Source organism: Micromesistius poutassou, assembly GCF_964030765.1.
Source record: "Micromesistius poutassou genome assembly, chromosome: 8".
Lineage (NCBI taxonomy): Eukaryota > Metazoa > Chordata > Actinopteri > Gadiformes > Gadidae > Micromesistius > Micromesistius poutassou.
The window spans coordinates 12,707,272-12,720,130 of record NC_140278.1 but is presented as its reverse complement, the minus strand read 5'-3'; the positions used below and the strand labels follow the sequence as shown (position 1 = coordinate 12,720,130).

Here is a 12,859-nt window from a genome sequence, read left to right as displayed (position 1 = left end):
AAATTTAACTTCTTGAATCAGTGCCATTGGCTAATCCTCCTCCTGACTGAGTTATTTCCTACCTTGTACGCACGATGTACGTTTGTAGATTGCCCTGCCAATTTGTGATGTATACAGTTTCCAAAAAATGTTTTGATTTTAAGGAAATGTTAAAAAAAAAAGGCCTAAAAAAAACATACATCCTTGATGTATTTTGTTATCGACAGCCCAGGCACCCAGGCATCTGTCTACACCACGGTTCAAACTGAAACTAGTAGCCAATGAAAAACATCATCTACGACAAAAAAAAAGAAAGCAGCACAGCCGAGTGAAAACATGTGGACAACATAACGACGGGGACGAATTACCTTAAAGGTAACGGATGCCTTGGTGCAGTAGAAGCCTATGGAGACGATGGGGTCTCGAGGCTGCATGTGCTGCTGGGTGCCACTCGGGCTGGACCCCGGCTCTCTCTGGTGGTAGGTGCCGTCCTCGCTCTCCTCTCCCTCCTCGTCCTCCTCACCCACGATGGCCGGAACGAAGGACCACGCCCAGGAGACCCAGCCCTCGTCCATCGGGTCGTCAGACCCTCCGGGCTGCATGTAGAGCTCGGAGCTGGAGAACGGCCGGGCCATCCCCTGATTGTCCTCTTCCAAGTCCATACCTTGAAGCAGATGAATAAGTGTCTCAGTAAACGGAGTAAGCCGCAAGGCAGGCAGCGTAGTAGCATCACAGCTCAAGGTTTGCAGCCTTAAAAAATTTGAACAATTTCAATAACATCAGCTTGTTAAAGTGCAGTGTAACACAATACATCATAGGATATCTAGGGAGGGTTATTTATTGCATGGATTCAAAACAATGTATCTTTGCCGTGTCGTGAGAAAGATGCAATCCATCAATGTATTCAAGCTCTTTGTAGATTAGCTCTGAAGTGCATTCCTCGAACACATTAAAAAATAATACTGTTCAATTAATGAGACATTTTCAGAGAACAAATTGTCCAGAGAGAATGTCTTTTGTTTATGCATATCATATATGTTGTTTTCTTCTATTTTTGATTATTCAGTGAGGCAGCAGAGAGAGAGGTCATGTTTCCAGAAGCTCCGCTAGGCAGTGGAAAAAACTACTTAATTCTTCATTCAGGTCTACTTTATTTTATTTTATGATCATAATACCTAAGAATATATCGTTTGTTTCCGTTGACCTCCATCGCTCGATGCAACAATACATTTTGGCACTTTTTATGACTAGCGGATCAGACCGCAACAAAAGCCTTGGATTTTCCTATCGCCAACATGCCTCTATACTCGGATGTCTCTGGCATGGAGACGAGGAAATGCACAGACTGCACCAAACTGCAACAGACAGTGGCTTTATTTGAAACGAGGCTAGTAACGAGGTACCACCCTGTTCAGGCAAAAGTAATGTGGCAATGACATGCTTTAATGTCATACTCTAAAACTCTTGTGGAAACTGTGACACAACTAAGCCATCCTGTTGCCTTGATACTTTACCTACCAACCTCTTCAAGAATGTTTTTGACTGCCTAGCAATAGACATATTGCAAATAGTTAACAACTCTCTCCAATCAGGCAATTTCCCAAAAGCCTTAAAAACTGCAGTTATTAAACCTCTTTTAAAAAAGCGGAGCCTAGATGCCTCTATTATTAACAACTACAGACCAATATCAAATCTACCCTTCATAAGTAAAATCATTGAGAAAGTTGTCCCCCAGCAACTTAGTGACTTCCTGGCAACTGGTTGCTATGACACCTTCCAATCTGGATTTCGACCCCTTCACAGCACCAAGATTATTAAAGTTGTAAACGACATCTGTCTTAACACAGACTCTGGCAAAATCTCAATACTAATGCTACTAGACCTCAGTGCTGCATTTGACACTGTAGACCATACAATACTTTTGGACAGATTAGAAAACTGGGTGGGTCTTAAATTGGTTTAGGTACTACCTACAAAATACGAACTACTTTGTTTCCATTGGCGACCTTCGTTTCAGAATCAACAAACGTGACATGTGGAGTCCCACAAGGTTAGATCTTATGACCCTCTCTATTCAACATATACATGCTCCCACTATGGCAAATCATGCAAAATAACAATATTGACCATCATTGCTATGCTGATGACACACAAATCTATGTATCGCTATCACCAAATGACTATCAGCCCATAGATCTGTTGTGCCAGTGCATTGAGCAAGTCAAAGACTGGATGTGCCGAAATTTCCTTCAACTAAATGAGGACAAAACTGAGATAATTGTATTTGGTGCTAAAACCGAAAGGCTTAAAGTAACCCAACACCTTCACTCTCTGTCCCTGAAAACCTCTATCAAAGCCAGAAATCTAGGGGTTATCATGGATTCAGATTTACATTTCGACTGTCACATCAAATCAGTTACAAAATATGCATATTATCACCTTAAAAACGTAGCAAGACTTAGAGGGCACAAAAACTTGTACATGCCTTTATCACTAGCAAGCTTGATTACTGCAATGGTCTCCTTACAGGTCTCCCAAAAAAAACTCTAAGGGCCCTAGTTAGACGGTCTAAAACACAGACGTCAAGGCGCAAAGTCAAAGTACTTTGTGGGCGGTTCTACGGCGCTGTTGCTATTATGACGGCGGGATAAATGAGCTTTGCGCCCGGCGCAAATCTAAAATGGGTTGAGCTGAAACCTGTAGGTGTGTTTTGGGCGTAACGTGCAATAAACCAATGAGAGTTCCACCTGCCATCCCCTTTAAGACCCAGCGCATTTGACTTGGCGAGTTGATAATTTGACAGCGGGTTTGCATTCTCCGCTGAGACAGATGTATGACCACATGAATTTCAAACTTCAAATGGCTCAGTTTATGGCCAAATTTATTCCACACATGGAATAGCATTTTCTTCTCCAACTTCAGAAACACTGATTGATCATGTAAATTTAAACTTAAAACTTAACTGACAACTTAAAACATATATGATATGTGGACGCGGTCCTTGATGGCCGCAACTGTGGGTCTATTTAATGATATGCAGCAATACATTAACAAACATTGTTTGTTACCAGTATTGTATACATTATCGTTGTATATGTATCCTTGTGTTCATAATATGCATGTGTCCCCCCATTAATATACATCGCCATGGACTGCATTATGCGTGTTTAGTTTGCGTGTGTTTAAACAGATGGGTGCGCACACACACGCGCACCAAGCATCACCCGCATTCATTCATTCTTTTAAACACTCACGATAAAACTATGTTTTCTCACAATCAAATACTCATCAATCCTAAAAGTAATGGGCTTGTACACGATGTCTGTGTCAAGAACATATGTGTTTGATGTACGGTGTTTGCAGATGCATTTATTTAAAAGTACAACTCAGCTGTTCTTTCCCAAATAATTTAACCAACCATTTACCCTAAAATTAGATTTTGTTTTGCAGAAATTGGAACTGCTGATATTAAGCTGATATGCTGATTAACTGATATGCTTCCACTACATAAGCCTTCTAGGCCACTAAGATCTTCTGAGATCAATCTGTTAATTATCCCCAGAGTCAACACAAAACATGGGGAAGCAGGATTTAGTTACTATGCAACAAATAGATGGAATAAACTCCCTGAGGATTTACTTGCCCCAACTCTGCCAGCTTTTACAACAAGACTGAAGACTTTTATGTTTGCTTTAGTGTCGACGAATGTGAAAGAGAAAGGACCAAGTTCCTTTAGGTCGGGCCGGAGTCCCGACGTGGGTAAGGACCAAGTTCCTTTAGGTCGGGTCGGAGTCCCGACGAATGTGAAAGAGTAAGGACCAAGTTCCTTTAGGTCGGGCCGGAGTCCCAACTGTAAGGACCAAGTTCCTTTAGGTCGGGCCGGAGTCCCGACATAGGTAAGGACCAAGTTCCTTTAGGTTGGGTCGGAGTCCCGACAAATGTGAAAGAGTAAGGACCAAGTTCCTTTAGGTCGTGGAGAGACGACGTGTGTCTGGGTCAGACTCCCAGGATAAGGACCAAGTTCCTTTTGGTCAGGCCAAGTCCCGAAAATTGCATGACGTGGGTATCAGAGACTGTTGCTCTTAAATACATTGCACTTTCTAAAATGCTTTTTTTTTTTTACTTTGCCTTTATTTCCTATCTATTTTACTTTTTTACTTATCTATTATTTTCTTTTATTGTATGACAATGTTTATATGTGAAGCACTTTGAGTCTGCCTTGTGTATGAAAAGTGCTATATAAATAAAGTTGCCTTGCCTTGCCTATTACAGTGCACAAAATGAATTCGCCCCACATCTGGAGGCAAACTTTCAAAGAGAGTTGCGGCAACTGTCAACTGAACACACAAAACATTGTTCTCAACAGCACTTTCACAATAGCCGCTGCCAACATGCAGGTGTGAGAGCGGCGTGTGTGTGTGTGTGTGTGTGTGTGTGTGTGTGTGTGTGTGTGTGTGTGTGTGGTGTGTGTGTGTGTGTGTGTGTGTGTGTGTGTGTGTGAGAGAGAGAGAGAGAGACTGTGTCAGTATCCACATGTTAATGGGCAAAATAAATAAATACAGAGAGAACAAGAGAGAAAAAGTCCATTACAGTGTAGGTCAGAGGTCAACGTTTGTCAAATCGCATCTTGACAGGAGGGACCTTGGCCTGCAGTCAGACCAGCCCCCTGCTGGGCCCGACAACACCAGGGAGCCCAGGGCCACAGGGAGCCCAGGGCCACAGGTCGCTGCGGCGGTGACCACATCCAGGAGGAGGATGTCTGGTTAGACCGAGGAGCAGATAGTTGTACACAGGCCAGGCTGGTGAAGCTCAGTCAGGGACAAAGGGTGGAGTCCTGGCACGGACACACGATGGGAGACAGACAAGGGTGTGCAGACAAGCAAGTGAGGCTGGCTGCTGTATTTGTTGGACCGAGCGAACCGATGAGTGATAGCAATGGCTGCTTTCGTACATTTTTATATTTAATCACAGATCGTGGATCTAGATTTGCGTGACACTTGCAAAGCAGGGAAGATAAACACTACGTACACACCGCTATGGGATTGATGGGACTCCTTTGGAAGAGGTTGAGCAGTTTTAAATATCTGGAAGTCCACATCACAGAGGATCAGACGCAGAAAACACACACAGACACTCAGACACTGGTGAGGTGAGAAAGACAAGGCATCGCCTTTATCACCTCAGACAGCTGTAGAAATCCTCTCTGAGGATCCTTCAGTCCTTCTACTCTGGGGGTGCAGAGCACATCCTGACAGGAAGCATCACTGCCTGGTTTGGCAACAGCTCTGCTCAGGATAGGAGGGCTGTGCAGAGAGCGTTGCGATCGGATGAACACACTATTGGAACTACACTCCCTGCAGGACTTGTACACCAGGAGGTGCAGAACCAGAGCCTATAGGATCATGAAGGATTCACACCACCCCAACAACAGACTGTTTCAGCAGCTGCGGTCAAGCAAGCGCCTCTGCACTTACACAGTTACAACAGAGCGACTGAGATGTTGAGTTTCTTTCCCAAGGCTATCAGGGTTGGGAATACTTATCTTACCAGGACCCCTAGCAAGTTCCACACATGGCCCCTCCTATACACATGCAGACTATGCACACAGAAACACACCATCATTTTTACAGATCCCTTATTTACATTCATCACTTTTGCAAATAGTGGTGCTTCTTCTTATTGGAAAATCACTTTCATCTAACTGTACACGTAAGTATGTTAATGTGACAAATTAATTTCTTGAAACTTGAATCTTGAATCAAAAGGGAAGGGTTTTAACTTAAGTAGCCTCAAGAGTGCTATCATGTCAAAACAAAATGAGGGCCGTGGATGACAAAATTGGGCAGGCCTTTTGGTTGTGTGTAGCATGTAACAGAGCATGTGGTTGAAGAGGAAGAATGCGTGCTTGATTCAGAACCAAGAAGTTGGACAGTTGAGTAAGTCATATGGCTGTCTTGGGATGGATAACGGATAAACTGTAAAAAGTTTTTTCTTGAATTCACGCAAACAAGCACACACCCACGGCAGGTAGGGCTTGGGCTGGGGGAGGGGGGCATTAAATCATCCCGACCTTTGACCTCGGGCCCATCGTGTCCGTGTCCATGTGCACATGCAGAAAAGGACGGCTGACGTCGGTGGGGAAGAATGTGTAATCCCATTCCACTCGGCCCCACGTCCTCCGCGAGAAAACAATATAGTCTGTGAGGTCACAGCGGAGGATCCCAGGGGCTTAGGCGGTGAAAATTATGACATATTCTTAATTAAATCTTTCACTTTGCGAATTGGCAGTCGGAAATCCCATGTTATGGGCTTTTTTTCTTTCTTTCCCAGTCCAACTCTATAGCTAATTTTTCTTTATTTTTCACGGGGTTGGTGTCTCTCCAGTGAAAGGCTTTGAGGTGTCAGTTTTGAGGCACTAAGCCCTTTCCCTTCACGTCTACATCCGTCTGCAAGTCCAGAGATCCAAAGTACCCGGGCAATCAAAATAGGAGCGAAATTACAAATCAAGTGATCACAACTTGCCGACTTAAGAAGACTTTGAAGTGTTAATCCTGAGTGCAAAATACCAGACGCCTGATCCGAGAAAGGCTCCAAGAAGACTACATGGTTCGGCAGTTGAGATACAAACACCACGTGTGTTTAATCAAGGTACCCTGCAAAAAGGCAAAAAGTGAATTACTTCCCATAGGTAGAGATAGCTTGACAGCTGTACCGTCAGGTAACTCCCCCCAGAATCCTATTTTCTCCAGGTAGTTAGAACTCTGTCCGTCCGTCCGTGAGTGAGTGTCTGAGTGAGTGAGTAAGTGAGGGAGTGAGCGAGTTTGTGTGTATGTGAGAGTACGTGTGAATATAAGTGAGATGAGAAATATAGGTGGCGAAAGAGGGGGAAAAAAACTGAAAAGCGAGTGTAGCAAAGAAGCACACGCAGCAAACACGCAGTGAGTGATAGAGCAGGCAGTGCCCTCCCAGGCCAGTAGATGTCCCTCCATGTTTAAAGAGAAGGAGGTGGACTGGTCACCTGACCCCTGAGCTAAAGGCCACCACGTGTGCGCAGACAATGATCTATGCTAATTCTAAATCCGTCGCGCCAATAAAAACACACATAACAAAATATGATGCATGTTTTGGAGCTTGCAATTCTCCTATTCGCATAAAGACTACGTACAAAGCGTGTAAATATGCACACGCATGTACAGCAACCAACACGCCTCCTATTCTTACATCCCCTGCAGTAACATGTTTTCCCTTTACTTCTTTCTCATGGGCTACATGCCAGAAGAACAGACATACTGAAGTAAAGGGGAAAAACATGTGTACCAGGATACAAACTAACTGAGTTAGACACTGCCAGCCTGACATTAAGATCATTCTTGCTTTTGAAATCTCTCTTTCTGGGCAGGAATGTGAGATACTCCTTTTTCACATTATTTCATATCAAGACATGTTTCTTCCACTACAGCCATGCCAGACATGGGAACCCTGTGGCCTTTTAAACACCCGTGTAAAAATAGAAAATAGGAGTATGAATTAAAAAAATATATAAAATATGGATAATATTAAAGTGGCCACACAAGGGAGTGTGTGTGTGTGTGTGTGTGTGTGTGTGCGTGTGCGTGTGTGCATGTGTGTGTGCATGCGTGCCTGTATAGTCGGGCACATGCCCATGCACATAAACACACACACACTTAACCTCATCATCAATTGCATGCTCAATCTCTTACACAAAGCACAGACACACACACTTTTTTCACCACAGGCCTTTTGAAGCTAATTCTTCTCATACTCTGAGGACGTGCAGTGCTCTCTGCCGTGACCAGCTGGTCCACTCAAGCGTGTTCGCCATCCATGTTTCCAACCGCTGAACCTTCTGCAGCGTTTCAGAGTCAAGCTGTTGAGTTTTAGACACGAGAGATGCCGCCCCTCTCTAATCCTGCCTGATGGCTTGGTGAGACGCACACCGCTCACCTATTAGTGGGCTATTCATTAATGAAAACATTGGCCGCTACCTATAAGCAACGCAAGCACGGTGATTCACGGGTACATAAACACATTACAAGACTTTTTCCACATGGTTAATTCAACCAAAAGAAAAATACTGTCAAATAGGGGGAACATTTATATTCTCTTTGAAGACCCTCTAGGAAGAACCCTGTTCAATTAAAAGTCACGGTCTATTAATGCAGATCCAGACTGAATCATTACTCTTGACACACACACACACACGCAGGCACAGGCACACGCGCGCACACACACACACACACACACACACACACACACACACACACACACACACACACACAGTGAGCCTTCATTCTGTCCTAGTAGAGTCAGTTACTAAAAGCGGCTAGCAAAGACCGAATGACAGACACAGGGACACATTGCATGCACACACGCATGTGCATTCATGGGCACAGAGAACACTTACACACACCGCTCCAACCCATAGCACGCTAGCGAGGGGGAAATCAAATAAGATGTGATGAAGTACTGGGTTAAATCACAGGTATCGTGTTCCAGCAACCACGCAACAATGAATACTCACAATGTTAACAACTTATAAATAAATACTCAGGCAGTCCCAGCCAGGCACAAGGGACATTAGTGTAGCTGAATATCGAGGAATAGAGATCTTATCACAAGCAAACACCGGTTATTCGCCATTAATCAGCACTGCCGCAATAAATAATCCATCAAATTCACTAAGCTGAATTCAAAAGGAAATAAATAAACAACATATGGGGGCTAATATTGAAAGCCATATGTGAAACAAGCCCGACAAGTTTCATTCCGAAAACCCTCCTCCTCCGTCATCCCGCCCCACCCAACCCAACCCCACCCCACCCCTTCCTCCGTCAATTACTTCCAGCATAACAAGATCTGGGCCCGCTCGGGTTCCACACGCCGGTCCCCTCTTGTATATTTTTGCGATGGGATACTAATTCATTCTCAGAGGCTCCGCATAGCAGGGCCATGACACAGAGGTTTACATCTGGCATCGGAAAGAGAAGCGGCAGCCGTGCCAACTCGCCACTGAAGCACCAGGCCCAGCAGGCAGGCACGGAGAGAGAGAGAGAGGGAGACACAGACACACAGAGACAGGGACACAGAGAGAGACTGAGACGACCTGCACCTCCTCTTCCAACCCACTACCTCACCCCCTCCTCCTGGATGATTCTCTGGTGCTACAAGTGCAGTTATTTACAATTATCACGCATGAGTTTGATGTGGAGAAGCGTGCAAAAAAAAAAAGCATGTGACGCGTGAATTTATTCAGTTTTTAGACAGAAACAACTATTGGACAGCATGTTTGTGAGTACATGCATGTCATTGATTATTAGTACACGTCTGCATCGATTCCTTTGTTAATAAACCCGTATTAAAAAATATAACCACGTTGACTCTTTATGGTACCATGCGTGCAAAAGTGTGCATCGTTCCGGTCCCCGAAAGGCAAACCAGTTCCCCCTATACGGTGGACGCACGCTCTCTTTGTTTAGAGTGTCTCTATGGTCCCAAACAGAGACACAGAGCGGGTTGGACTCTCTCCTCCTGGCCCGTCCTCCCCTCATGCGCGTTGGGTTACACAGCGGGGCGCTTTGTTTGTTGAAAGAGCGGGAGGAAGAGGAGGCGAAGGAGGAGGAGGAGCCTGTGCCACGGTCAAAGTGATGTTCAATGTCCCGTCCAGGGATGACAGACCACATGTGGCCCCCATGGGGAAGAGTCACATACACTCACATACGGTGAGCGAGAGCACAGTAGGGGGCCGGGAGGGGGGGGGGGAAATTCAGCTTGTTCCCATGGCTTGTTAAAGAATTTGATTTCTGTTTGTAAATGTTGCTGGAGAAATACGACTGTGGCCGTGGCTGCATGGAGCACTGTGGGGGGGAAGGAGTTGTTGTGAAATAACTTGCACACAAACAGAAGAGGTCTCACACGCTCCTTGGAAAATATAACTGCATGTATGGAGCAACAGAGCCATCCACATCACCGCTTAGTAGCTGGTGAACCGCTCTTAATATTCTTTAAGTCCAAACAGCCATGACAAATCACAAATACACACACCAACAAATATTGTTGGTGGGTAGTTTCCAAAATACCTCCTCTCTTCTCAAACAAGTAAAAGCTGCACCAGTGAATTAAAGTTGCCATTTGCACGCACGTCACACACACACACACACACACACTCACCAGGCAAGGTGGCGACCGTCTCTCTGATGAGCCCACTGCCCTCGTCCGCATCGCCATCCCGGGGGGCCCCGATGGCTCCGTAGTACAGGGCGATGACCAGCTCCAGGATGCGCATAAACATGGGCAGCTGCTGGTCGGTGATGGACAGCTTCAGGCTCTCCACCATGGTCTGCATCTGCCCAGGGAGAGAGAGAGAGAGAGGCGTGTGAGTGTGCATGTGCACGTGTGTGTGATGGAGCATGTGTGTGTGTGTGTGTGTGTGAGTGTGTGTGTGAGCATGTGTGTGTGTGAGCGTGTGTGTGTGTGTGTGTGTGTGTGTGTGTGTGTGTGTGCATGCATGTATATGTGTATGCGTGCGTGTGCGTGTAAGAGCATGTGTGTGGGTGTGTATGAAGGCTGCGTAGTCCAGAAAAAGCGCTCACCTTGATGAGTGCGGGGATCTTAGAGTTTATGTTGTCGTAGGTGAAGTGGAGGCGTGTCCTGAAGGAGCACTTGTATAGCAGGGGGTCCTGGTAGAACTCGATCTTCCCACTGCCGTTGCGCTTGTCCAGGCACACCGTGCAGTCTGAGAAGTTGATCACCTTCCTCAGGACCAGCTCGGGGGCTTGGGTGGGGTGGAGTGGGATGGGGTGAGGAGCAGGTAGCATAAGAGGTGGACATGGATTAGACCAGTCGTTCCCAACCTTGGGGTCAGGACCCCACTTGGGGGTCCCCTGATGCATCCTGCATCCCCACCGATGCAGGAGACTGCTGACATAAGCTATGGATATGTGATGATCCATTTGAGCAAACCATATTTTTCTTAGATGTCCTGTAAATACAAACTGACTGCCTAATGATTCATAGCCACGAGCAAACTACTAATCACTTAGTGTGTGGTGGAGCTAAGTGATTACACAATTTTACCAGGAAATTTATATTACTGGCAGATGTTGATTAGAGAAAAACAAAATGTGTCGAAGCAGATGCACTAAAGTTAAAGATTGGGTCGCAAACTCATTGAATTGGGGTCCAGGGCCAAAAACAGTGGGGAACCACTGGATAAGCTCTGATGCATGTGTTCGACAGACACCACTCATAATAATCACAAGTGTTCAGGAAAAGATCCACTTGTGAGCAACACACACACACACACACACACACACACACACACACACACACACACACACACACACACACACACACACACACACACACACACACACACACACACACACACACACACACACACACACACAGGAGCAGGCCCTGGCAGTAAATCCTCATTATCTCTGAGCCTCCTTCAAACATAGGAAGCCTGGGGGGGGAGACACTGTGCAGACACCCCAGGGCTCTTATGAAGTGTGGCATTTACAAGAGGTCCAACTAAGTGGTACGTATGTGTGTGTGTGAGGGATTGTCCATAAGAACTTTCCAGAACGTAGCAGAGTCATCCTGTCCATCTTCCACTCTATGTTGCCCAAATGGTCGCTCCTTAAATAGTTGTTGTGATTGTGCAGCCTCAGAGCATCTCATCGCAGCCAATAAATGTCTACGGCTTTAGTCACCTTGCAATCACTTCATCTGTCCAAGGACCCCAGCTATAGAGGGTCTCAATATTGAAAGCAATGCCAGGTTAAAAGAAGCTGGTGATTATTCTGTTTGCGGAGGCTTACTTTGGCACGGACAACTGCTCGCTCCTCAACGGGGAAAATTTCTCGCAAGCATTATAAAAACAAAACGCTGTTCTCAGATTGAGAACTCTGATAATTTTGTCAATTGAAACAGCTGTTGACATTTAAACGGTGGCCCTAATACATCTGTTTGGCCTGGGTTTGAATAAACTATAAACACTCATTCACATTCAAATAAACCTCATGCACAAAAGGTTGTCGTTTTTCCTCGCAGCGCAGGGATTGGTTGATTGCGGACATGGGGAGGGGTACGAGGTCTGTGATTGGTCGGATCCCTCACCGGTGATGTCCATGAAGGCCCTCTCCCATACGTCATCGACGGTGTAGCACTCCGCTGACGTGATGTTGACGGACAGCACGATGTCGTCCTCCACGTACTTCAGGATCAGGTTGTTCACCACGATGTTCACGTTGTTCACCACGCGGCGGATCAGGCTCTGCACGTAGCCTGCAACCAGACACACACACACACACACAAACACACAGCAAGTTAAAACGTAAGGAGATGTGCAATACATGTGCAAATATGCACTCATGCAACTCACATTATAAATCACCTTACACCAAGGTACGGATGTATAAACATTTGCCAAGGCAGGCCAGGGTGAGCCAGCGTACACACACACACACGCACGCACACAGAGACACACACACACACACACACACACACACAGTAGTAGAGAGGTATGCACCTCAGCCACACGTTAATTTAGTGCTGATACACAGTGAAAGACTGAAACCCTGGCCTGGGTTCCCTGAAAGCCTGGGCTCACTGCCGCTGACCCCTCCATCCTACCGGGCTTGTAAATACGCGGCGGGCCTGACATGTTATTCCTTAGTTCTCGGTCTACGGCTTGGACGTGAGCAAGTGGAGTAGGGGCTAAATATCTGTAAGAAAACATTGCTGGCCCTCACTGTGCCTCAGCGCGGCCACAAATCTCAGCCATATTTATGGATCTCTGAAGGGCTCTCTTCCCCTCTCAGATGTGGGGCCCGGCTCAGCCCTACACTAGCGTGCA

The 12,859-nt window shown here is 45.9% G+C and overlaps 1 protein-coding gene across 1 annotated transcript in view; it reads right to left on the bottom strand.

The window, feature by feature from the left end:
• The window catches only part of vps13b (vacuolar protein sorting 13 homolog B), a 322,396-nt gene that overhangs the window by 284,004 nt on the left and 25,533 nt on the right, over window positions 1-12,859 (bottom strand). The window contains 4 exon segments of the mRNA XM_084471728.1: window positions 348-643; window positions 10,168-10,342; window positions 10,590-10,771; window positions 12,121-12,288. Of these exon segments, the coding sequence (XP_084327854.1) occupies window positions 348-643; window positions 10,168-10,342; window positions 10,590-10,771; window positions 12,121-12,288 (821 nt within the window).